At 34.7% G+C, this 26,549-nt stretch overlaps 2 protein-coding genes across 6 annotated transcripts in view; both read left to right on the forward strand.

The window, feature by feature from the left end:
- Window positions 1-8,831: 8,831 nt before the first annotated feature.
- On the forward strand, window positions 8,832-17,674 carry LOC135743132 (uncharacterized). Of its 3 annotated transcripts, none has more exons than XM_065260696.2 (11): window positions 8,832-9,157; window positions 9,786-9,856; window positions 10,400-10,687; window positions 10,783-10,812; window positions 11,050-11,106; window positions 11,590-14,978; window positions 15,510-15,592; window positions 16,030-16,332; window positions 16,435-16,467; window positions 16,700-16,744; window positions 17,020-17,674. In XM_065260696.2, exons 7-11 carry the CDS (start codon window positions 15,517-15,519, stop codon window positions 17,175-17,177), a joined length of 615 nt encoding a protein of 204 aa, XP_065116768.2. In that variant the 5' UTR covers window positions 8,832-9,157; window positions 9,786-9,856; window positions 10,400-10,687; window positions 10,783-10,812; window positions 11,050-11,106; window positions 11,590-14,978; window positions 15,510-15,516; the 3' UTR covers window positions 17,178-17,674. The 3 variants fall into 3 exon arrangements, with proteins under 3 accessions (XP_065116768.2, XP_073671093.1, XP_073671094.1); XM_073814992.1 differs by having other exon boundaries at window positions 16,438-16,467; XM_073814993.1 differs by lacking the exons at window positions 15,510-15,592; window positions 16,030-16,332; window positions 16,435-16,467; window positions 16,700-16,744; window positions 17,020-17,674 and having other exon boundaries at window positions 8,838-9,157; window positions 11,590-13,485.
- Window positions 17,675-21,687: 4,013 nt separating this feature from the next.
- Window positions 21,688-26,549, forward strand: part of fdxr (ferredoxin reductase) — a 54,867-nt gene continuing 50,005 nt past the window's right edge. Inside the window, exons 1-4 of one of the 3 annotated variants that reach the window (XM_065272303.2) lie at window positions 21,690-22,008; window positions 22,277-22,527; window positions 23,927-24,018; window positions 24,355-24,450. In XM_065272303.2, the coding sequence (XP_065128375.2) occupies window positions 22,461-22,527; window positions 23,927-24,018; window positions 24,355-24,450 (255 nt within the window). In that variant the 5' untranslated portion in view covers window positions 21,690-22,008; window positions 22,277-22,460. Of the gene's footprint in view, window positions 22,528-23,926; window positions 24,019-24,354; window positions 24,451-26,549 lie in introns of all 3 variants that reach the window. The other 2 variants (XM_065272302.2, XM_073814994.1) reach the window with 2 other exon arrangements.

Below are 26,549 nucleotides of genomic sequence, written 5' to 3' on the forward strand. Positions count from 1 at the left end.
ATTCAAAACAATATATCCAAAACTGGTAAGTTGCTTCTGGTTCTCCTGCTAAAAACCTTTTCATATGACCAAAAAAAAACACAATCAATGTATGCATTAGCACATTTTTATTAATTTATGTGCGACACAGCACAACTGTAAATAATAATAAAAAAACATTCCTCCTCAACATCCCTTTGTCTTTGTTCTGGGTCAGGGCAGTGAATCTCGTCCACATCACAGACTATTGGTCATAGCCAAACACAGAGGGTAAAATCCTCTTGCATGATCCACCCCTGGCATTCATCTACTGATATGTGGATCTGTATGCAAGGCAATTCTATGCATTTCTTTATTCCAGTAGCATAGTCCAACAGTGTATGCACACTAAAGTTACTGTACAGAGCAGTCTTACTGTAAGTATATCTATCTGTTTTCCTCTCTGAAGGCTCTGAAGATGAAGGCAACAGTGAAGCGACTCAAATTAGGTTTTACTCGTTGCTCAGCCTCCCTCATAGTCATACCATGGACAAGGACATGGTCAACTAGAGTGACTAGAATTTTATCTAAGACTGCTTGTCACCTTGCCCTTCGTCTCCCTCCTCCTCTTTCACCACGTCCTCCTCCTCTTCCTACTCCTTCACCACGTCCTCCTTCTTTCCCTCCTCCTCTGCCTCCTCCTCTTCGTTTCCCTCCTCCTCCTTCACCACGTCCTCCTCCTCTTCCTCCTCCTTCATCATATCCCCCCCTTCACTACGCACTTCACCAAGTCCTCTTTCTTCTCCTTCACCACGTCCACCTTTTTTCCTTCCTCCTCTCCCTCCTGCTTTTTCTCCTCCTTCTCCTCAACCTATTCCTTCATTTCTCTGTGGATCCATTGTTTCAAAGCTCAGTGAACTGATTCAGGCCTTTTTCTGATTGATGTGTGTTTAATTTTGACTCTTAGTGTTTTCACCTTGGTAATTGTTTGCTAATTGAGCCTAAGCTGTGTTGACTTGAGTGAACAGTATTGAATGCTAGTGCTTTCTATATGACCAGATGGTGTAAGCACTGAGAAATGTAGGGATTTGTGTGTAGAGTTTTGAAGTAACAGTTCACCAAATCTGACTAAAGCAGGAAAGTAGTGTTTATAGTTCAGAAAAATGATTGTGCTTCTTGAAAAATGGTGTTGTGGTTTTGAAATTTTAGTTCAAAAGACTGGTTATAGTGTTTTAGCAATCAAGGAAAAATTGTAAAGCATGAGTGGGTGAGTATGGTTAGGTGGGGATTGGACATGGGACACAAACTATTGTGGGGTTGAGTGTAACACATAATTTACTTATACAGGGCTGGGCAATCTGTGCTTTTGGTCTGTCAGAAGATAATCTGTTTGTTTTGATGTGTTTTGGTAAAGATATTGAACAAAGAGTGTTTTGGAGGCATGGAAGTACATTTTTTCATCTTATGTTTTTTGATTTCTGAGTTGGGTTTGTAAGTGACCAAACCCAAGCTTATATTATTATATCTATTATATCTCTGTCTTGTTACCTAAAACATAACACCATTTTGAAACATGTCAGCAACTCTTAGTAACTGATAGCTGGGATTGAAAACATTTTTACACAGCAGGGTTATGTCAGGATCCTGCCAAAGAGTCTTGTTTTGTATTTATATCTAGTCATGATGGCAGGGTTCTGGCAGTCCCATGCTCCATGTGGAGCAGGGATGGGCAACTTTGGTCCTGGAGGGCCGGTGTCCTGCAGAGTTTAGCTCTAACTTGCCTCAGCATACCTGCCTAAAAGTTTCTAGTATGCCTTGTAAGACCTTAATTGACTGCTTCAGGTGTGTTTCATTATGGTTAGAGCTATAAGGTGTGTTCGAATTCATGCAGCTCCGCAAAAACCGACAGCCGGATGACAGCGAAGTAGCGCGAGAGCGAGACGAAATTAGACTTCGTATGATTTCTCTAATCGTTCTCACGGTACTTTGACGTCATCCGGCTATCGGTTCTTGCCGCGCTGCATAAAGTCGAACAAGCCTAAACTCTCCAGGACTGAAGTTGCCCATCCCTGATGTGGAGGTTCATGGCTTTGTTTATTGGGTCACGTGCCTCCGGTGTCTTGTCTTTTGTCCCCGCCCCCTCGTTCTAGTAATCATTGTTTTTTCCCATCATCTGTTCTCCGTCGTTATCTTGTTTTTTTCTATATAATGTCATTGTGTCCTTAGTTCTGAGCAGGTTCATTTTGTATTGTTCTTGTGTTAACAGTTCTAGTCAAGTAAAGATCCAGTTAGTCTAGTTTCATATATAGAGTATTAGTAAAGTTTAGTCTTTTGTCGTTTCGTGCTGTTCATGTGTTTGCTCCCTCGTGGGCTTTTTTTATGTCTGTGTTTTCTGTTCACCTCTGACATCGTCTGCATTTGGGTTCTCTCCTGCAAATCCCTGACAGGTTAGTTGTCACAGTTTTATTACTAAGTCTCAGGTATACAATGATAATGAAATGAAAACAATAGCCGTTTCTCAAAACCAAGTACACCGAACTCGGACTTGTGTCCTTCGTAGTTCGAACTTGCAAGTTCAGACTCGGAAGAACGAACTCCTGACGCGAAATGCATTCTGGGAAACTTCGCTGTCATAAGTCCACACAAGTCTCCTCTGATGCATCCTCGATAAAATGGGCGGATCAAGAACACATCCGGGGATTTTATGTGAACTTGGGCTTGATGCGAACTTTGAATTGGAACAGTACTTGGGCCGCGACTGATGACGTTTCACAAGTCCACAAGAACACAAGTACAGACAAGAACGCATTTTGAGAAACGACTAATGTAAATACGTTTCATAAAAATGATATGTTTATACAATATCAGGGGAAATAACTCGCATATATGATTTTTTTTGTCTTAATTTTGCAGCCCTTTCAAGGATCATTTATGGATGAATGTGTGGCTATCTATCTATTATAGGCAGATATATAAACAATATCCACCTTTAGTATATAGACTGAATTTTATACATTTTCTAGCAGGTATAACACAACAAGTCCTCTGTTTGTTACGATGAACTGCACACCTATGGGGTAAGTTGTCACGTTTAAACTCCTGTCACTTTCTGTGTAATTGTACAATAACGGTAGATCCTACAAACAAACTTTAAGTGTTTATTTGTAGCAGAGATGTTTGTGTTAATTGTGTAAAAAAAATTATTTATATAACTTCAATATTTTTTTTTTTAAAATAGAGCCAAAGCATAACTTTGTGCCCAGGGGCCGGTTGCATAAACCTTAAAGACTAGTCTTAAAAGTTAATCAGGAATTTTTTTCTTCAAGACTGATCATACCTGTTTTAAGTATGCTACATGAAAAGGCAGATTGGTTTAATTTAAATACAAATAATAAGACTGATTAGCCCTAACTAATTGCTAGTTAGTCAGACTCATTCTTAAGACGCAGTCTTAACGTCATGGCTATGTTTATGCAACCGGCCACTGCTCTCACCTACAGATCTTTTATAAACTCGTGCTCCTATCAGATATACAGTACTGGAATCGCTTTGCATTTGTGTTCAAGTACCAGGTCTTAATTTTTGAAAGTTTTCTGATTTATATCAGATTTATTCATTTTATTTGATATTTGAAAACATTTTATCACCCTTCCCATTTATTTTCATCCTAACCCCATACACAAAGACTATGAAGGTTTTTTTAAACATACCTTCACAACATCCAAATTAAGCCCAGTTTGTGTGTGTGGGTTAAAGGCGGGGTGCATGATCTCTGAAAGCCAATGTTGACATTTGAAATTGCCTAAACAAACACCCCCAAACTCAATAGAATCCGGACCTTCTTTTGATAGACCGCCCCAGACATACGCAACCCAGGCAACGATGCTGATTAGTAGACACGCTCCTTACTGCTGATTTGCTACAAAGGTGTTTTGGTAGGCGGCCAGACTCACTTTTCCAAAGCATTTCTCAGAGGTGGACACTACTTGAGTATTTTAGTTACATTTTCCAAGCATCTGTGCTTTGTCAGAGTGTTTGTCTTGGGGAAAAAAGGACTTTACAAAAAAAATTTCACTACATTCAAAAGCATAGACTCATACTGTGTATTCTTTTTATATTGCATATTAAAATTTATTTAATACCTAATTACATAAAAATTGTGTACTTTTCTTGAGTTAAAGTAGGAAAGTATTTTTTACTTAAGTAAAAGTACAAAAAATTAGATGTTTAATGTACTTAAATATTAAATGTAAAGGTTAATTGAATGTTAGGTTCAATGTGAATTTTGTAAATACATTCATTTAATTTATTACACATTACAGCATGTTTAAAGGGTTCACCCAAAAATGAAAATTCTGTCATCATTTACCCACATTCAGATATTTTGAGAAATGTTTGTAACTAAACCAATCATGAGCCCCCCTCCAATAGTGGAAAAAATACTATGGAAGACAATTGGGCTCATGAACAATTTGTTTACAAATATTCAAACATTGTTTATCAAAATTTCATGTTGTTTGCAGCAACAGACAGCCCAGTAACAGAAAGGAAAGAAAATCTCAGCTCCTATGGCCCAAAGCAGGTCAAAAGACAGCTGGAGATCATTGACTTACAGATTTTGTCCTACTAATGAAGCAACAGAAGGGTCCCACTGAAAGAAAAAACTGGAAAGAATGAGAACCTTTATCTACAACTACTATGGGGTTGAGAGGTTTGGAGTAAAAGACAGGACACACAGGAAGACCTGCCAATCCAGCCTAAGTCTAGGAGGCAGAGATAAATTAAAAGGCTGGTGAAAGAAAGAAGACTATTGAGAAAGCAGTGGAGGAAAGCCATAGAGTCGGAAAGAAAGGGACTTGATGAGCTACAGTTTGAAATAAATCAATCACTGACAAAACTACGGAGAGCAGAGAACCTCAGGTGGAAGCTTAGGACTAAACAACAGACAAGGACTCGTTCTACAGCTATCCACAGCTTTGTCAAAGTTCAAGTTCAAGTGTGAGATGAGTGGGATAAAAGAGCTGGAGCACCACTCCACTACAAACAATTACACAAAGACAATAAACACTTCTGTCACTTCTTCAAAAGCTGTAAAGTATTTTTGTCACCATAATGTTTTATTCCTGTTCTATGTTTTCTTGTTGTTTGTTCTCAATGGTGGATCCGCTACTTTTCTTCGTCTAGTCTAAACTTTTTCATGTACTATTAATGTCGCGAATCACATAAATGGCTAAGGCAGGTATACTGTAAAAAAATTATATGCTGGATTTACTTAAAAATATAGTGCATCATTTTTGCATCCACATTTTTAAGTAAATTTAACCTATTGTCCGATTCACGTTTTTAAATGTACTGTGGTGTGTAACTGTGTATTAGTACATGTCTACCCAGTCTTACAAAATTATGTATCTATAGTCACATAATTTTTTGATTCTGTTTCATGATACTGTCACATATTTCCACTTTTTTGATCGTATAAACATTTCTGTTTATTTGTCATTGTCAAACTGCTTTTTCCTATTTTCAAACCATTTTCACTTCGGTTTAGGGTTAGATTTGGTCTTTGTGTTAGGATGTCACTTTAGGTATTGGTTTATATTATTGTTTCTGATTTATTTATTTATATTTTCTACATTTTAAAGCATTGTCGCCTGGTGTTAGGGTTAGAGTTGGGTTTGGGTAAATGTCATTTAATGTAAATCTAACCCTAAACCGAAGCGACAATGGTAAGAAAATAGGACAAAACAGTTGAGTAACCAATATGTGACAAATAAACAAAAATTCGTGATTCGATCGCGAAAAAATGTGGAGGTTTGTGACAGTATCGCGAAAAAGAATAAAAAATTATGTGACTATTATGTATGTAATATGATATAAAACGATATGCAAAAGGTACAAATCCAAAAGTTAACGATGATGTGTCCTTGCTTAGCAATTAGTTGTCAAGAACTCATCACAGACTCAGTGGTGGTGCAAAATTAGGGACTTTAACTGTATCTAGTTATTTTATTGAATTTTAATGACAGAAGATACGTCATATTAAATGACTTTTATCTATTTTATTTTTATATCTTAAATAATATCCTTTTTCTTTATAATTGGATAATGCCCCATTTTTAATGCTCAACAAAGCACATCAATCAAAAACTTTTGAAGTAAATGATGGGTTTTTGTAAGGCAACATTTCTATTGCAAACTTAACAAACTGGTCATACACGTGTTCATGAGAAAGTTGAGGTCAGGTTGAAGGCTAACCCAATATTACAAAAGGCATTAATGAGTTCACATTAACATGTAATCAAATATGATGATGATAATATTTGGCATGATGTTCAAGGGGAGGGCTTCCAGTTCAGGATATTAGCGCAAACCCATGTACAGATATTTGCTGAGAGAGAGGCCATGGGGTGAAGGAGGGATGCCGCAAAAAACTGTTATGGGACAGAGCAGATGTGAGGGCCGTCTATAGAGACCTCTTCGCTCTGATTGCTTGGATTAGACCCTGCTCTTCCTGAACTTGGTTAAATAAACTTCATTTAATAACCCTATGGAATAGTTTTTGATAAATGCAAACACAAGCACTTTGGCCAAACAATAAATAAATACAAGGAGCAGAAAATCTGCTTATGTGAATCTCTGCTGTTCCTAGGAAAAATGAGAACTCAATGACTTAACAGCTGTGTCTGATCCTTCCGATGCCGGATATTTTAGCAACTTTAGCTCAGATGTTTGGCGTCTCATGCAGCACATCAACCTCTTATGGCTGACTGGGAGTTTTTATCCGAATACGAGACCACCAAGGAGCAGCATAAGAATCATCCTACAGTATAGAAGACAATATAAACTAGTACATTTACATAATTCATTCAGTGAATGATTTTAAAATGAGGAATAGATTTATTCTCAGTAAGCAGTTTGCCTATATATAGTCATTGCATCATCTCTCATTTCTGCTTCTCTTTCCCTGCTTTGCAAAGCAAAATCTGATGTTCAGTTAAGAGCCATAATGATCAAGTCAAAATAAGATTATTGATATTATTTAGAAGCTCACTTTATGTACACCATGTTTTTCTTTTTTTATTAATGCATTAAACAGACAAAACAGAATGAACAGACAGAATCACATAAGTTATTAATGTAAAGTTTCAGAAATAAAAAGATAAACAAATAAATACAATAAAAAAGATAAACATATGCAGAGTAAACATTAAGCATCAGTAGAATCACTAAAAAATCATCATACTTAAGGGGTTTGAGAAATGCTTTAACATTAGGAAATGTGGAAAAGTAGTCTGCAAGTTGAATAAAAAAAATTCCAAACAAAATAAATAACTATTTAACTTTTACATTGATTGTAACATTGATTATTTGTGCCTTCATAGTAACAAATGATGTCTTTTAACTGAAAGGAAGTATCAAAGTTTTGAGTTTTGTCACATGGAGATTAGTCAGTGTTTTCTATTTATTCCCACAAAATGCTCAAGAATTTTCAACATCCCTAAACTTGGGTAACCGTAAGGAACCACTTTAAGCACTTCATTATTTTCTTTAAATGGTCAGGGGAAATTATGAACAGACAAAAATTAGTCATGTTTTCTAAGCGTAGGCTACCCCAGAAATGTATTGTATCCTCCTGAGACACGGCCCATTGACTTGCGTCCTCTGTAGTGGACATGGGATTTAGACCTGTAAGTCAAGCACAATTTACTTAACTTATTTGAATCCTACTGTCCTGTAAAGATAACATACTGGGCTTTCTAGTACCATATTTGTGGGAATGGGTCTTACAGAGCACACAAACTTTCTTTTCAAAATAATGACTATTGCAATTGCAATAATTGCAATTTTCACATTTTATGGCAACAATTGTGTTATATGTGTTCTTGATAATCATCATTTTTCAACATGAGAATCTAGACAGTATTTCAGAAATGTACAATAATTTTGACCCTTTCAGTAATTTTTTAGCGTGATGCTAATGATCTAATCAGATTCAATGGATTATGCTAAGCTATGCTAAAAGTGGTACCGTCTGACCCGGAGATCGACTAAATGGATTCCAAAACAGTTAAAATCAAATGTTTAAGTCTAGGGAAGCATATTTTCAAAAAAAGTGGAGTGTCCCTTTAAGTTGATAATTCACCTTAGTATATACGCATATGAACACTTTGTTCACTATAACCGCTAGTTCAAAAATAGAGCGCAACAAACCTTATTGTAAAGTGTTACCAAATAATTAAAAGAAAGCCACACCCAGATGATAGAATTAAGAAATATGGTGCAATCCATTTGCCTTAAATGCTGGACAATCCACAATGTAGATGCAGAATGCCTGGATGCAAAGCAGAAAAATTGTGAGCTGGAATAAGAGCAACATGTTCCCATGTGTTTCCAAAAAGACAGAATACATCAAATATCATCTTTGATCAAATAATTTAAAACTAACCTTTAATTGCACATTGTGGTGAAAATTTAATTAAAAACTAACATGAATGTGATCAAATGGCAAAAACACAAAATTAACATGGATGTAATTCAGAACATTAAAGTCCTGTTATCCACTTCAGTGGACATGTAAAAAATTAAAAAATTAAAAATTAAATAAAAAATCTAGTACTTTTTTCTGGTTCTCAGCATGATATAGGCTACCGTTACCAAGACTTCTGTATGTGTGCTCTGTTGCGTGGGTTGCCAGATCCGCATATAAAAACCAGCAATGGTCATTCAAAACTAGCACAAAAATAGGCTATCCCAGTGACCATTCACATCCCAAACACAAACAGATTATGAATGAAATATTTATTTAACCCACTGAAAACAATAAGCTTTCAGAAACAGTTTATATTAAAGTAGATAATCACGTCCACAACAAGGCTGAGGACTTGGCAACACATTGTCGGGCATGGATTTCTGCATCAGTTTGTGCGACTGCTTCGTTGCAATGCAAACAGATTTTGTGCCGCGATTATCAATTTAAATGGCATGAGATACACTGGCAATTAATGTAAATAGTTTAAATTCAAAACGTGTTAAGCTGAACCCTGTCAGAAAACCAGACAGGTAAACCTAATATTTATAGCATACTGGTGGTGTGGCAGAGCAGAAGATCGCAGCATTGACATTGAAAGTGAAAGTATGCAGTGTTGGAGTGCGTAGGCTCCTGCAGGATCACTGTGATCGAGCGAGTCAAGACAAAAAAGTAAGTAAACATTACTGTAACTTTTAACCAAACTACACGACGATCTTTACATTTAACTAACATATAACCACAAGAGTGCGCGATTCATTGTATACTTTAATATGTTAGATAAAGATCGTCGAATGTTTTTTCTTTTTTGTTTTGTTTTGACGACGTGTCATTGTAGGCTATTTTCGTTTTCATGTATTAACAAAATCATCATTCTATATCTATATTTAATAACAGTCTTATTGTTTTATTATAGTTGGCATATACAGATTATATTTTTCTGTGTGTTTTATTGTTTGTTTTATTGGGGCGGTGTTGCGGAGGCGCAAATCCTGAAATAGCTTTCACATTAGTCTAACATTACAGTGATAGATAAGATTTCTCTAAAAACAGACTTGTAAAGCGCTGTTATCTGGTTAAGTGATGTTATAATCGCTTTTTTGTATGTTTATGTGAATGTGTATGTCACTGAATGTGACAGAAAGTGAAAAAAACGACACGAGTGATAGTCTACCTAGCGGACAATATTCGTTTAAACATGAATAAAATAGCCGTAATGATATTTCTTTTAATATTCTTAGGCTACGTATTTTGAATTATTTCTTTATTGACGTATGAATGTTTGGTTTCGTTATAACAGGAGCTGGAAAATGGGTGTTGTTAATGTTATACTGGTTCTGCTGGTTTGCAGCTATACTGCTGTATGTCAAGGTAAACAAAATGAATTCCTTTAATAACCCCTGAATGATTCATTTAAGGTCGTGTCTTTTATTTATAGCCCAAACTCATGATTGGCGTATGAATAGCACGCAGTGTGAAAAGTTGTGCAATTTTGCGTGCATATGCATAATACGCACGTGACGTCCTTCCGTTCACTTCATCTTTGCGTATGGTTTTAGTTAATGGTTTCTCAGTTCTGCTTTTTACCATTGTAGTGGTTTGGGGTTAAACAACTTTTTGTTACATAAAATGACACCCTAACCCCAACTCCAAGCGACCATGGTTTAAAAAGACACAAACATGCAGAAAACCTAAATGACATCCTAAAGCAAATCCCAAATCTAACCCCAAAACAAATGCAGACGTGTATAAATGTTTATATTTGCTTTTGGTAGTGTATTACATTATAACATTATACATTGAATATAATCTGTATCCTGTGTTAAATTTGTTTGATTTATTAGGATACAAATGATTAGCCTGTTTTCTTCAGTTGCTGTGTACATTAAGTTTAATATTATCTGTTTTTTGCAGATATCACAATTAACTGTACAGATGTGACTGCACATGTGCGAGATGAAATAATTCTCACCTGCACAGTCTCTTATCTGAACAAAGGATGCTGCACAAAAATTTACAAGTTTATTAATACAGCAGCAAGTAATGAAGACATCTGTAAAAAGGAGTTCAGTGATTCCTGTAAACAAGAGAGCAGATTTTCATGTCCATACACTGCAGATAAAGCCATGACATCAAAATTTAAATTCTTTTTGCAAAGCACATGTGGAAGAAAGACATCAGAATTCAGTGTGAGCACAACAGGTACAGTTTAACAACTTGTTTATAATGAAATACATGTTTTCATTTGTGTCTCTATCATGAAATATTAACAGTGTTTTTTTTTAATCTGTTTACAGTTGCAGTTAAAGTTGACACAGATGTCACAGGTATTTATTTATTCATTCAATATTTATTGATCACTTATTATTGAATTGTGTAAGATTGAGTTCTATTGTCATTTTTGTAAATACCTTATTTAAATACATTTAATACCAAATAGGTGTTAAATCAACCATTTTATTCACATTGTATTAACAGTTGTAACAACAAAGTTTATACAAACATTGATTTTGTTATACATTATATATTTTAGATTTATTAATAGTGTTTTTAAAATCTTTTAGGAGGTGGTTTAAATAAACTTGAGGATAACCTTGCAGATGAACCTTCTGCCCAAACAGGTATTAACTTATTAAAGTAATCCTTGGTCCTTAAATTACTTAACTCATTGGGAAAATGTTGAAAGATTGATAGTTTTAAAAACTTAATCATATTGGGCGGTTTCCCGGACAGGGTTTAGATTAATCCAGGACTAGCCCTTATATTAGGACATTTAAACAGTTTTTACAAACATGGCTTACAAAAAGGTTTGCATCTTGAGACAAAACAATGGCACTGATATATGTTCAGTTATGTCAGTGCAAGATGTTTTTTAATTTAGGCCTATCAAGCATGCATTTTAATCTGGGACTAGGATAAGCCCTGTCTGGGAAACTGCTCCTTAAGTCTTTGATCATATGATGTCAGTGACACAATGTAATATTAAAAAAAAAAAACTGTAGCAAATGTGCAGTATATTGTAAAGAGATCAACAGTTTAAAAAAAAAAACTTTACCATAATTGTGTTTTATTGCATCTCTAATCATATTTCATATTTTTTCAAGAACAAGATAAATCAGCACTTGCGGTCATCATTGCTGTCATAAGCTCTTTCATCATTATCATCATGGCATTCTTTCTCAAGAAGAAGAAAAACAGACCTAGACCTCAGGTTCACTATTCGGATCATTTGAGTGAAATGGATGAGAAAAAGTGTACCTGCAACGTCCAACCAAACTAATATTCATGTTTTAACTAAAGCTCATACAGGGTTTAGAGTATTCCAAAACTAGGTTTTAAAAATATAGACCCCTTAAAAGTTTTTAAACACTGCAACGTCTCTGGGTGGGCGGGGCTTGGCTGGAGGAAAAAGAGCTGCGGACGCAATGTTGATGACAAGCGTAGCTAGCACGTTTTAGAAGGGATTTGGATGTAGAAGAAGGTTCATAAACTTCCTGATTCTGTACTGGATAAAACCAACACACCAGTACATATGATTATTTTACTTGATATGAAGTGCGAGAGTGTGAGAGAAAAAAAGAAAGAAATCAAATAATAATTTTTATCTTTTTTTCCAGCTCTGTATCTTTTAAATTTTAATAATTTGATTAAGGGGTCTATTGGGACATTGTAGTTTTACATACCTCACAAAAAAAACATTACTGCTGTGCATTTGAGACAAAACAATGGCAGTGATATATGTTAAGATATCTCTGTGCAAGCTGCTTCTAGTTAAGACAGCTGAAATATACAATTTCTGTGAAATTAAAGTTTTAGTATAGATACAATTTAAAAAATGAAAGGCTTGTAGTTTTCTTTGGATATAAATGTGATAAAGAGAACACTTTCTGTAAAAATTTCAGTATAACTGGCAGCTGTTTGTGAGTAACTTACTGTATATTTATTTGTGTTTTTTTACTGGCAACAGTTTGTTCAAAGTTAAATGAACATTAAACCTTAACAAGTCTTTACTTTTACATAATAAAATTAAATAGCAGCCTCAAGCAAAGAATTCTGGGAACCAAAATCTGTAGGAAAAACAGAAAAAAGGTTAATGAGGATTCTAGTTCCCCGAATGCTTCGCATGAGGTTGTTATTTTATAGTTTTATAATAACAAAGTCTTGTTAGTTAGTGTTTAATGTCCTTTTAACCTTGAACAAACTGTTGCTAGTAAATAACATTAATTTAAATTTACTGACAAACAGCTGCCTAACATACAGCAATTTTTACAGTGAACACGTTGTAGCATTATTCTTGGCCTGTATAAACATAATACTAAGATGCACAGACAAGGAAACTAAAACCAAGTTTGCATATTTCATTATTTGCATTAGGTGTGTGGTGATAGTGTGTCACTTTTTACTTTCTGTATGCTCAGTCAAAGTTTTACTATGTCAAAATTTTGTTTTGAAATTGTTGTTCAATGTTTTTGGGCCTCAGAGCCTGCAAGTAGGAGAGATGCCAAACTTGATGGGAAAAGATAAACAGACCATTTTGCAAGATGTAAACAACACTAGAAGTGGACAATAGGCAATGCTATAATAATCACATTTGCATTTTGTTTTAAAACTCTGGCAATGTATGTGATACAAATACAAACTAGTTTTAAACTCTTTCTACATTTTTTGTCCAATTTGCATGACATTTTGTACTATTAACAGACACAACAGAAATCACAAAAGAAAGTTATTTAACCTTTTAACCATTCCTGTCAACAACGGCGTAGCACAACACCACCTACTGGTCATGAGAAATAATAAATAGATTATCATTTTGCTTTAGCTTGTTATAACACATTATCTATGGGGTTTTTTTTGGATATCTTGTGACAAACTGATATTATCCAGGGTTCTTTGATCTGTCCAAAAGGATTTCTGGCATTTTTATATTTTATAGCACTACGACTTCTTTATGTCCACCATGCTGAATCTTATTAAAAATCTACTTTTATAAACTCCTATGCCATTTGCCTGTTATTTGCATGTTGCAATATAGAGACAGTTATCAAAGGAATATATATGTGATCACAATCATGTTTCATCAAACTTTAAAGATGAAAGATGACCTAAATAACAACTTTATTCAAATATTCAGGTTTCTTTAGAAGAACACATTCAGAGCATTTATAGTTTATTAAGAAGAAAATAAGCAAAAATGTCCATGAAATTAAATATTGAATTTGAGAAATATTATCATAAACTGTAAGTTATGTAACATTGACTGAATAAATAGGAAATGAAATATAAAACTGCATCAATGTAATGTAATATTACTCATGATTTACTGTAATTTCTTCAGATTCGGGGCAGTTTCCCAGACAGGGTATAGATGAATCAGAATAAGCCTAACTGTAGTTATTGAGTCATTTAAATAGTTTTAACAAGCATACTTTACATTTTATGATATGTCCGGGCAAAATTAAGACAGCTCAAACTTGCATTTTAGTCTGTTACAAATCCTGTCCAGGAACTGCCCCATTATGTTGGCATTAATGTAGTCTGAGATGTATTTCCTTGTGGACAAGTTGTGTCATGTCATGCATTTCCTATAATATAATGAATCATTTTTCTTCTTTTAAAGGTTGAAAACGATATATATATATAGTATGTTGACTATATAAAAATCCATCATTAGCTGCATTTTATTATTTGCATTTGGCATGTTTTCCTATTAACACTGTAAAAAAAGAAAATTAAAATGACCGGTTGAGCTTGAAATTCCTGTTGCTTAAAATCCTTTAGAAAGTCACTTGAGCTTGAAGGTTTTCATTTTAGATGGACGAGTGCACAGAAATCGTTTCTGACTTCAGTTTCACTTAAACCTTTATTGTGTGTTCTGGTGTTTTATTACCAAAAGGGAGTTCATTTTCACTGAGGGAATGTGATAACAAGAGCTGGTGTAATTGTGTTTACACAGGGTCATGCAGGGTTCAAAGGCCAGGGAACACACGTACTGATAAAATGTATTTTGAATGTAAGTTACTTGATGAATACAAATATGTAAATTCAGATTCAATTGTAATATAATTTGCATAAGCTACAAAATATTTATCTTAAAAAAAATATGAGCATTAATGTAGCCCTGAGATGTAATAGATTGTCCTAAAATAATACAGTTTATGAAGAATGCAGTAGATTCAACAGAGAAAGCAAGTTAGGCTAAAATAAGTATGCAGTGTATAGGCTACTATACAACAGGTAGTGTGTTAACAGGATTGTGTCTAACGTTATATCACATACAGTAACATTAAAGTATATTGACACAGTATACATTGATCTGCATTTAGTGTATGTGGGCAGTGGTTATCATGGCTAGATAAAAGAGAAGGACACACGACACAGGATAAGGATCAAGAACCCTCAGTCATTTTGAAAGTGAAAGTATTGTTATATGTTTATGCACCCTGCAGAAAGATCATTTTGATCATTAACCTCCACAGAGTAAAGACAAACAGTAAGTGATCACTACTGTAACCTTACCTAACCAAACTACATTTACTTATCTGCTGCTTTTCATTTATGTTTTAAATATGTTGTAAATATTTCTATAAAATGTAAGAGTTTTGCTTTTAAATTTGCATCCTCATTTTCATAGGATTACTTTAAATAAGCTGTAGCAAAATTATAAATTTGTAGCTATTTTAATTGTGGTCTTTATTGCATTTAATATTGGGATATTGTTGAAGTGCTTGAAATTTTTAACTTAATATTACTATGACAATAGTTATCCAGCAGTGTTCAGTTTCTAGTTAAGCGTTTTTCTTTTCTAGTCTAATTGATGTATTTATCTGTGTTTACCTAAATTAAACAATGTAAAATAAATTAAGCATGAGCTCACCTGCCAGTGGTTTCACAAAGTGGACAATGAAATTTTTTTTTTTGATTATATAGTTTAAAAAATTATTATCTTATGAATGATATATGAACAATATTTAAAATTGAGAAAGGAACTGATGATTATGTATTATTTTATTCTTTATAACAGGAGCTGGATGATGGGTGCTGTTAATGTTTTGCAACTGATCCTGCTAGTTTGGACTTTCACTGCTGTCTGTGAGGCTGATGATGGTAATAATAAATTAATCTTTAAAAGAACCTGAAAGTTATCTTTTTAATCTTTTTAGTCAGTCAGTTATCTGACGTAACAGCTTGTGGCTTAGAAATCACTTTAGTCATCATATAACAAATAAACAATGTAATATCTTTTGGCAGAGTATATTTCCTTATGACCTCATAAAGACACGAGTGTGTGTAATGTTGAGTCTGGAGGCAATCATCTTTAGGCTCCATGTGCATTGAGACTTTATGTGAATGTATTAACTAACAGTATCAGCTGATCTGGAGTCAGTCAGCATATGATATGATGGAGTGATGAGTCATAAATAAAAAATAATCAGAATTCACATTTAATTCATGTTAAGAGGGAAATTCAAATGAAAATGTATTATAATGTTGAATTAAATGAAAATGAAATTAAAATGTAAAATATAAATGTTCTTTTACAGATCCTTTCAGTATAACCTGTGAAAATGTGACTGGAGGTGTGGGAGAAAAATTAAATCTTACCTGCACAGTCTCTTATTCCAAAAAAAACGAATGTTCCATGAAGATGTACAAGTTTATTAATACAGCAGCAGAAGTTTTTGACCCCAAAATATGTAAAGTGCTGTTTGAAACGGATCTCTTTACACAAGAGAACAAAATTTCATGTCCTTACACTGCAAATAAAGCCATGACAACAAAATTCCAGTTATTTTTACAAACAGACTGTGGAGCAAAGAGATCAGAATTCAGTGTGAAAACAACAGGTAAAGTTAAAGTGCTTGAAAAACTGTTTTTTATTGATTAAATATTTGCTATTTGTACACCTATCATGAATCTATTAACATGGCTTTAAAATCTGTTTACAGAAGCTGTTGCAACTAAAGTTGCTGCTCAATTAGGTATTAACTCTTTCAATATTTATTTTTCAGTGATTACTTAAAAAAAAACTAATCAAAATCACTGTCCTTGTTTTTTTTTAAATAAGTGAAGGAAAAATGATATATGTGAATATGCGACACTGACTGATTGTTTTGTTTATTTGCTCTTCACTTAATCATAAAACACCTTTTAAACATGATTATTGTAACAATATGACTTTTGGTTTAATATTGATTTTCTAATCTGTTACAGATGGTGGACCTTCAAAGGAAACTTCTGTCCAAACAGATTCTTCAAGTAATTATTAATCTTTGATTTCTGGTTATTATTTTAAAATTGTTGAATCATTAGCTGTTTAACTATTTGTTTAAAAACTAACAACTTTCTGAACAGTGACATGTCCTGATATGTTTCAAAGAGTATGATTTTATATGATGCTAAAAATATCTGTGTTATTGGAGATGTGTTAGATGATCTGATTTCTTGCTCATCTTTTTATTTTGTAAACAATGACTTTATTGTGTTTGAATGCATCTATAAAGAGTACAAACATTTCTTAATTTTTCATTAAGGTAAAAGAGTGCATCTCGCCGTTATTCCTGTCATAATCGGTTTGATCGTCATCATGGGAATCATTTTGAAGTTGAAGAAGAAGCCCAACTTCCCTTCTGGATTTCAGATGGGTCTGTTTATCAACAACAACAGTGAACATTCAGATGAAACAGGGTAGCACAGCAATCACAACAATATGAAACATTCAAGTTCATGGTGGATTATTTCAGAGTCTTTAATGTTTGATCTGGCAATAGATGAAAGCTTTGTGTGTACAGACCTGTTGGATGTTTAAAAGGACCAAAGCTCTCAGTTTTATATTTCAATTTCTGTGAAATGTTTTAGTTTTTGATCTATTTGATCAGATTTTTATGACTTAATACCTTATAAGCTTTCTCTGCATATTAAAGTACTTTACATCAACTCTACTCTAAACAATCTCAGGTCTGTATAAACATTATTATAAGATGTAGCACAGAAAAGGAAACAAAAACTCACTCCTCATACTTTGCATTTTATGTGTGTGTGTGTTTAACTTTTTGCATCTTCAAGGTCGTTTTTATATTTGTATAACATATAAAGGTTATGGTGTTGTTGATTCTACTTACACTATATATTGATTATTTTGATGTTATAAAGTAATTAAACTAATAAAGATTTATAATTCTCTCCAAATATCAGTGTCTGAATTTTTACTATCCAAAGATATGTTGTATTATAATTAAATTGTATCATCACAATTGTTTGTATAATGCAAACAGTATTTTTCATACAAATCTAATACAAAGTGTATTCTGAAGTTTCTTAATCTTTGTGTAAAAATGTTCAATAGTTTTTATTTTAGTCTTTATTGTTAATGTTCAGATTTGTTTAAATACTTTGAACTGGTCTTGCTTCAGAAGTCACTGGACTTCACAAATGACCATGAAGCAAACATGACTTTTAAATTTAACAATGAAATTGTCAAATATTACCATAAACTGTGTAACTCATCAAAAGGAGATTACTTTTAAACACATCCCCCTGTTCACGGCTTACGGCTAGTCCAAGAGTAAACCATATGTTTCAGCCGTCTCTAATGAAAATAACTGTCCGATGTTAAAATATTCCAGTGTCATTAATTTGTCTCAAGATAAACACCAGTATGTCTTTTTAAGGCATGTTGATAAAAATGCCTAAACATCTTAATTCAACTAAGACCTAGACTCGTGGCTTTATCTAAGTCTTGTCTGTGAAACCAGGCCATCGTGTTGGTATTTTTCGTGGTCGCATTTCCTTGTTGGAAGGTTGCGACATGTTGTCTATAAATATAAGTGATTGTTTCATCTTAAATCAGTTTAAAGGATGGGAAAGCTTTTGTTTACTATGCATGCTGTAACTATATCAATAGCTGCATTTTATTTTTGCATTAAGTGATTTCTATATCCCACGGTCTGTGCCATTTCATAAACATCAAGAAAGAGAAATTGAAATGACCCGTTTAACTTGAAGTTTCTGTTGCTTGAAATCCTATCAGCATTGTGAAATCTCTGAACCAGACAGAAAGTTTTTTTTGCACAGATAATCTGTTTGTTTTACTTAAGTCCTCACTTCATTCAGGTATTCAGCTTTCAAAAGAAAGTTTATTTTGTGCTATAATAACACTGGGAGTGATATCTATGGGTCTGTTGAAACTAATGGTGTTATTTGGACTAGTAAATAATTTAATGAGGAGACAAATTCTGACATGCAATAAAAAACTCACATTGGCAAACCACAATGTTTCACACAGAATAAAGCGAAAGGTTACTATAGTTTTTACTTTTTGTAAAACTGGTTTCTGTAAGTCAATTCTTGTTTTTTTTATTCCCAGACTTCCTCCATGCTTTGTAAAATATGCATTCACAAATATCAAGTATTTATTTTCAGCCATATATCACTACAAAACTTCACTTTTAACACAAACAACACTGATAAAATGAAAACGAAATGCATTGTAATTTGTTTTGGATAAGTGTATGCCAGATTATAAATGTAATGTCTCGTAGTTGAACTCCATGGTACACCAAACAAACCCTTGTTGTTTCTAGACAACAAAGTATAAACTCAATCTTAATCTAAGACACGCACCCTCATGAGATGTTGTCTTTGTTTGTCTGGTTATGATTATAAAACGACAACAACAAGGACACATGTTGAAACATGTTGACATACTCGAGGTGACTTGTTGTGACTTGAACTCAGAGTTTAGTGTATTCAAGGACAACATCGTTCAACTTGTCTCTAACAATTTCAAGTTATAGACGACACACAGATTTCACATACAGTAGGTGACCCTGGACCACAAACCAGTCATAAGTCACACGGGTATATTTGTAGTAAAATCCAACAATACACTGTATGGGTCAAAATGATAAATGATTTATGCAAAAATCATTAGGATATTTAGTAAACATCATGTTCCATGAAGATATGTAATTTCCTACTGTAAATATATATCATAATATTACATCTCAAAAATTTTTTGCACCCTCCAGATTTCCAAATAGTTGTATCTCAGCCAAATATTGTCCTATCCAAATCATACATCAACTGAAAGCTTATTGATTCAGCCATAAATTGGCCCTAATGGCTGTTTTTGCGGTACAGACTGGCATACAGTCAGTGTAGTCCTACATTTTTAAATCATGTTTTGTATAATGAGGTTACGTGTTTATTTCAAGGGTTTTCATATTTATATTGCATATAACTCAAAACAACCAGCATATGTCTATACTATATAATGAATAAATTTAAGTAAAACACATAATGGAGCAAAATGTTCTCATTTATGTCTATTACACTTTTTATTAATCATCACTTAACAAACTCATGGCATAAAAGTGTCATAGGATATATATATAGAATAAAATGATGAGATTTGCTCTTTCACTTCCTGTCATGATTCATGAATAATAGCCACGGCAGATTTAAGCAGTTTATGTATTGGGTAATGGCAATAGACCATCAGCCTTTAGGATTGTTCAAATTAGTATCAAATATAATGCAGCATTGTTCAGTGTTGAACATATATGATGCATCGTTTGGCACCATTATGTTTGCCTGAGTGTCATAAACCAAGATAACGGAGGGTAAAGGGATGCATTTTTTATGGCATAGAATTTTTTTTATATACGCATGAGACATAAAAGGAGAGAAAGAAAAGAGTTCCTTGGAAATAATGACTTAAAAGCCTGTTTTTAAAATTGTATGCTAAAAGATCAAAAGGAAGAGACTTCTTCCCAAAGAAGGAAAGGAGTATTTTATGGTGTTTATGTATGTGCTTATTCACTTTCCATGTGTGTCAATAAACCTTGGCCGCCCATGACCCTGTCGGCAGTTTACCACTTTTCCTTTCTGCAACCACTTTTGATACAAACTGCAGACCAGGAACAACCCACAAGAGCTGCAGTTTGAGAAATGCTCTGACCCAGTCGTCTAGCCATCACAATTCGGCCCTTTCAAAGTCGCAAATCCTTACGCTTGCCAATTTTTCTTGCTTCTAACGCATCAACTTTGAGAACAAACACTTGTTGATGTGTTTGAAGCAGGACAAATGTGCAAGAGATCTGAGCGACTTTGACACTGGCCAAATTCCAAGGAATTCCAATAAAGGAAAAGTGGTGAACCCGCAACAGGGTGATGGGTGGTTAAGGCTCATTGATACATGTGGGGAGTGAAGGCTGGCCTGTGTGGTCCGATACTGTAGCTGAAATTGCTGAAAAAGTGAATGCTGGTTTGGATAAAAAGTTCTAGTTGAGTCCATGCCTCAATGGGTCAGGGCAGGGCTGCTTTGGGGGCAAAAGGGGATCTATACAACATTAGGCAAGTAGTCATAATGTTATGGCTGATCGGTGTATATATATATATATATATATATATATATATATATATATATATATATACCATCGGTCTGTTTAATGCTGTATTCTGATTGGTTGAGAAATGTTCCACAGGTATGCATTATTTTTAGACACACACATAACATGTCAAATGTCTTAAAAATAGGCACCAGAGCAATGTTTGTGGTAACTGTGGAATAATTGACGGTCCTTTGAATTATTTGAAAATTATGCACACCCCTCCTCTATGCTAACCCGATAGAGCTGTTACATCATTCTTATCCAGAATAAGTAAAGTGAGTAATGGGTACCCATTTTTTTTTGTTTCCCCCTTTGACGATGTGTAAATGTATGTCTCCCTTTTCCTTTATTTAATTATTTATTTATCATTTCTTTTTTTTACAAACCCTGGTGTATTGGTTGTTGTGTTTGGTTATTGTTATGCAATAATGGAAAATAATAAAAAATAAATCACGAAAAAAAAAAGAAAATTATGCACACCCAAGGTGAATATTCCTTACATAAGTATATATTATGATAGTAATGAAGTATTTCTCACAGAAAAGTATTGCAATTACAAGTTTTGCTATACACATTTACTTCCTTTGTGTGTATTGGAACAACACAGAAAAACAGAGGAAAAAAGGCCAATTTGACATTCAAGTTTAAGTTCATTTTATTTCAACAGCACATTTAAACATGGTCGCAGGCCAACCAAAGTGCTGTACAAGTAAAACAAAACAAATAAATAAGCACTAAAATAAGAAAGAAAAAATAAGAAAAAGGAATACATAATTTCACACAAAACTCCAAAAATGTATAATGAAAATATGGTCTGGATCAGCGAGATTTAATGCTTAAAATGAGAAAACATTACAGAGCAGAGAAGAGCCATTAATCTTTTTTTTTATCTAAACTGTGGAGTGCATTAGTCCATGACCCTCTTCTGTGCAATATATCTGCATTCAGTCTGAGACCTTTAATCAAGGCTAAACTGATAAAGCCTGACTGTTGAAATCTTCTCAAACGACCACCAATAAAGTGCAGCTGTAGCACAAACCACATTAAAAGCTGCACATTGCACAAGAGGAACCTTTCATCGGCGATATATTTCATCACGGAGCGCTTTAAGTGACGCGCACTTAGTAAGTAAGCAAACTTCATTCAAAGCTTTAAGCTAAATCGATATCGTTGTTTTTGTGTTTTATGCATTGCAATTAACATTTGCAGCAAACGGATGATTTTATGATATGCAATGTGTTCGAGTTAACTGCGTGTTAAACTCTGCTTTTATATTGTATGTAGACCGGGTCTCATGATAATAATCGTATAACCTACTCCCAAATCTTTATATCTTTGTTTTTGCACACATCGCTGGAAAACAATAAAACTTCTCCTCATTCCTAACATGGACTAGATGGAACAAAACTGGAGCAAGAAACTTTATCTGGGTAGACGAAATGCATCATGAAACCCTTGAATTCAGGTCAATGCTACATAAACACGACCGCACGCGCTGACAGATCAGAGCTCAGCTGATTTAATCTTCACAACAGTGTTATTGTTCAGCTGGAACAGATCTGAATCTTGCATTTCATCTGATGAAGATGATGATAAACAGCATCCAAAAATCTGTGATCAGGATCCACACACTTTCACGCGCATCCGGTGAGTTGCACTGTCATTTGATATATGCTTCGATGCGTCATCATGACCCAATCCTATTTTACGTTTCAGTTTTGGTTAAACTGTACCACTCTTTAAATTCAGCATTTAAATAAAACTTTATCTGGTATTCATCTGTTGTCGTGTTATGTGTTAATAAATAATGGCACAGGTGAGAGACTTTGAATTTGTAAAAAAAAAGCCCCGCTCACCAACTCAATATCATTATTTTCTATGAGAGAAGATTAAAAGAGAGATATTTAATAAATATGGTTGTTTATTTAAAATGTTATAAAGTGAAAATTTGGCAGAGATCCAAAAGTAGCCACGTGACTTATCATCAGTCATTAGACTTGTTCGACTTCATGCGTGCTGCAAGAATCGACAGCCTGATGACGTTAAAGTACCGCGAGAGCGATTCGCGAAATCATACGGAGGAGTTTGCTCATAAATCGCTCTCGCGGAACTTTGACGTCATCCGGCTGTCGGTTTTGAGGCGCCGCAAGAAGTCGAACAAGCCTAATCAGTTTACAATAATGAACTTGAAATTGTTTTTTTTTTTACTTTGGAGCCAACTTGTTATATTTTTTTTGTGTGTGTGAAGCATTTTTTTGATTTCGTAAAGAAAACTACATCAAAAAAGTAGCTCCCAGATTGTTTGATCCATTGTGTTGGCTAGCCCTTACTCACAAAAAGGTTGTAGACCCCTGGTCTATGCCAAATGTAGCACATTTCTATAGCACTTATAAATTCTTGGAAATAAGCTGGTAACCATGGTAACAAGGACTTTGATCCCAGTAAATGACATGCATTACTGACTGTATCTAGTTTGTTTAAACTTTAACTTGTATAGTGCACAGGGCTCCAGACTAACTTTTTTCACTAGGAGCACAGTGGCCCCCAACTGAAAATTTTAGGGGCGCAACTAGAAAATTTAGGGGCACACACCTTAAATCAACATGCTAACCAAATATTCACATTTCTACTAATTTCCACTGTATTACTAATAAATACTTTAATGATAGATGCAGAAAGTACAATGTGCTGTTTCAAATTCAGTGTCACATTTTACTGTGCACTTTTGGAAAAAAAAGGTCAAATTTACTGGTTGCATGTGTGCGACTGGATGTAAAATTCAGTGGCACACTCTCAAATTTTAGGGGCAAAATGCCACCATTTGGGGGCAGTCTGGAGCCCTGGTGCAGTCAAGTAATATGCCAACACTTTTTAATTACTTTTTACATTCTTAAATACTTCATTGTTAATGTAATATTTCAATCACCAATAATTGGCTGATTATATTGCCCTCAATGGCTCAATTTAAAAATCCTATAGGAAACCAATTATGTCTAAGAAAACCATAAATGTGCTTTTATTGTCATTGCATCTGTCCTGTTATTAGTGTGCCGTGGCCTATCATCTGTGTCCGGTCCAAAAGTTTGTGTGGTGGGTGGAGGCCCAGCGGGTTTTTACACTGCACAGCAGCTTCTAAAGGTCTGTAGTTTTTCTGTTTTCGAGACACTTACGTCAAAGCTTCAACAGCTGCTTTAATTTTTATAGCTTTACCGTGCAATCCCACTTTTATGGTCCCCTGGACATTACAGCTTTCCAAACCATGCAATTGTGTGTTTGCCACAGAGCAATCTGGCACAATGTCAAGTATGAAATAAATCTCACATGATTTTCAATCACATTACTTTCACATTTAGTTTGAGATCGCCACAGTCTTTTCAAATTCCTTACTCTCAATTTTTCAATATTTGCTTTGTATTATTATAAAGCAGCCTTTGTATATCTGTCATATTGTTAAAGTAGCTGCTTTCATTTTAGGCAAGACAAGATGCAGTTGTTGACATTTATGAACGGCTTCCCGTGCCATTTGGACTGGTGCGGTTTGGGGTCGCCCCTGATCATCCAGAGGTCAAGGTAAAACCCTTTAGTGACCATGATAATGTACATTTCAAGTAAAAAAAATCACAATTGGCCCACCTTTTCCCCTTAATATACGTTGATGTTATATTTAACATACGTTCTTGCTAGTCACCAAACCATCATTATTTTTAACTGCTCTCATATACAGGGTTCCCATGGGTCCTTGAAATACTTGAAAGTTTGTGAATCTGGGAGAAATAATTCAAGGCCCTGGGAAGTTATTAAAATGTACATACATAGATGCATGTTATTGAAAGTGCTTGAATCTATTTTATGCAATAAGTTTTCTGGAAAAAAAATCATATTATTCCCGGTGTTGTGTAGGATAGTATCATAAATTTCTAGCCTTTTAAGCACTTGTGCTAAACTGTTCGCTTTAAATGCTTATATCTTCTGTATGCGAATGGTGATTCATACCAAAATGCTTTTTTGCATAGTTGTGTTTGACACATGAAAACGTCTCGGGTTACGTATGTAACTGTTGTACCCTGAGAAGGGAACGAGACGCTGCGTCTCCCTTGCCATACTTCCTGCATCCCTGTAACGTCGTCTTTGGCAATATTTCAGATAGCGATATACTTCCTGGCTCCCACGTCACCCTTTGTCGTTAAGCCTCACCATTGGTTGAATTTGATATACACATTCAGATGCACGTACCCTTGGAGGCGTCCCCAAAGTGTCACCACAGTGACGCAGCGCGAGTTCCCTCAAAAGGGAACTGTAACAATGTATCTTAAAAGGTAACACGATGTAACCTTACTCTCACTTGAAATGTGTCCCCACATTTAGTCCTTGAATTTGAGGGTTTTAGACCTGGAAAGTCCTTGAAAGGTCCTTGAATTTAAAGTTAACTAAGGTGTGGGAACTTTGCATATAACCACATCACATGAGACCACTTCTCAATCTTCCGTGGATAAATTATTTTACTTGGGGAATATGTCACATGTACAGAAAGTAATGCCCGGTTCAGACTACAGTATCTTTTTGTTTGTATCAAATTATGCAGTTTTGCCTGTCATGCGCAAGAAACATGTCATTAAAGAAGTTGAGTCCTTGTGCTGTGCGTCATGTGCAAAAGCTGGCTTCAAAAACAGACGCATGAGTGCTGCCAACATTGCTTTACAGATTGCTGAAGTGAAAGGTCAGATTGTCAGTGCTCAGACCACACACAGCACACTGCAACAATTCGGTTTGCATGGGCGTCACCACACATGCTTGACACCATCTGAGCCAAACAAGTTTATGTTTAAGTTTGGTCTTATCAGACCAAATAATTCACATAATTCCAGTAACTTCTTTGATCGACCCTTGTTTGTCTTGGAAAACCTCTTTGGCCACTGTATTGTAAATCAGTTTCAGGTTGTTACTGATCTTCTTATAGCCTAGGCCATCTTTTTGAAAAGCAACTATTGTAATCTTCAGAGATTTTTTGCCATGAGGTGCCATGTTTAACATCCAGTGTATGAGAGAATTGTACTGAAAGCATCAAATTTGAACAGTTATAATACAAGACACACATGCAGATAAAAACATAAAGATGATAAATAGGACATGCGGCTTTGCATGGTTAAACGATATACAAATATTATCACTATTAGGTGCTTTTCGATTGCATAGTACCCCATGGGTTGGGTTGGGTCAGCATACTTTTGGGGACTTTTCACTGGGTAAAGTATGAAGCACCCAATCCTTTTTTTAGTACCACCTTGATTGGGGTTCCAAGCGAGCTGAACTGATATTAAAACATGATGTGAAAACACTAAAGATCACTGATTGCGCGCAGGTCTGCATGTATGCACAGCATTTTTGCAAGTTGGCAGAGCGCATCGACTGTCACCACGGATGTTTGTATGAATAAATGAATGTATAGGAAACCATGAATGTATAGGAAATTCCAATGATGCTCGCTCCCACTTTTTGTATGATGTCACAGCAGTAGGCAACACAAATATAACGACACACCTTTAATCCCTTCCACTCTGAAGTGGTACTTAACTCAATGGAAAGCTAACTGAGCCAAAGTGAAGTGAGCTGACACAACCTGACCCGTGGGAAACTATGCAATGGAAAAGCGGCATTAGGTTGTACTCACT

Source organism: Paramisgurnus dabryanus, chromosome 1, assembly GCF_030506205.2.
Source record: "Paramisgurnus dabryanus chromosome 1, PD_genome_1.1, whole genome shotgun sequence".
Lineage (NCBI taxonomy): Eukaryota > Metazoa > Chordata > Actinopteri > Cypriniformes > Cobitidae > Paramisgurnus > Paramisgurnus dabryanus.

Excerpts from the sequence above, each read along its gene's own strand:
- LOC135743132 (XM_065260696.2), top strand. The coding sequence starts at position 15,517 with ATGATGGGTGCTGTTAATGTTTTGCAACTGATCCTGCTAGTTTGGACT. Across the intron at positions 15,593-16,029 it reads TGTCTGTGAGGCTGATGATG|ATCCTTTCAGTATAACCTGT; the intron begins GTAATAATAAAT and ends GTTCTTTTACAG. Across the intron at positions 16,333-16,434 it reads ATTCAGTGTGAAAACAACAG|AAGCTGTTGCAACTAAAGTT; the intron begins GTAAAGTTAAAG and ends ATCTGTTTACAG.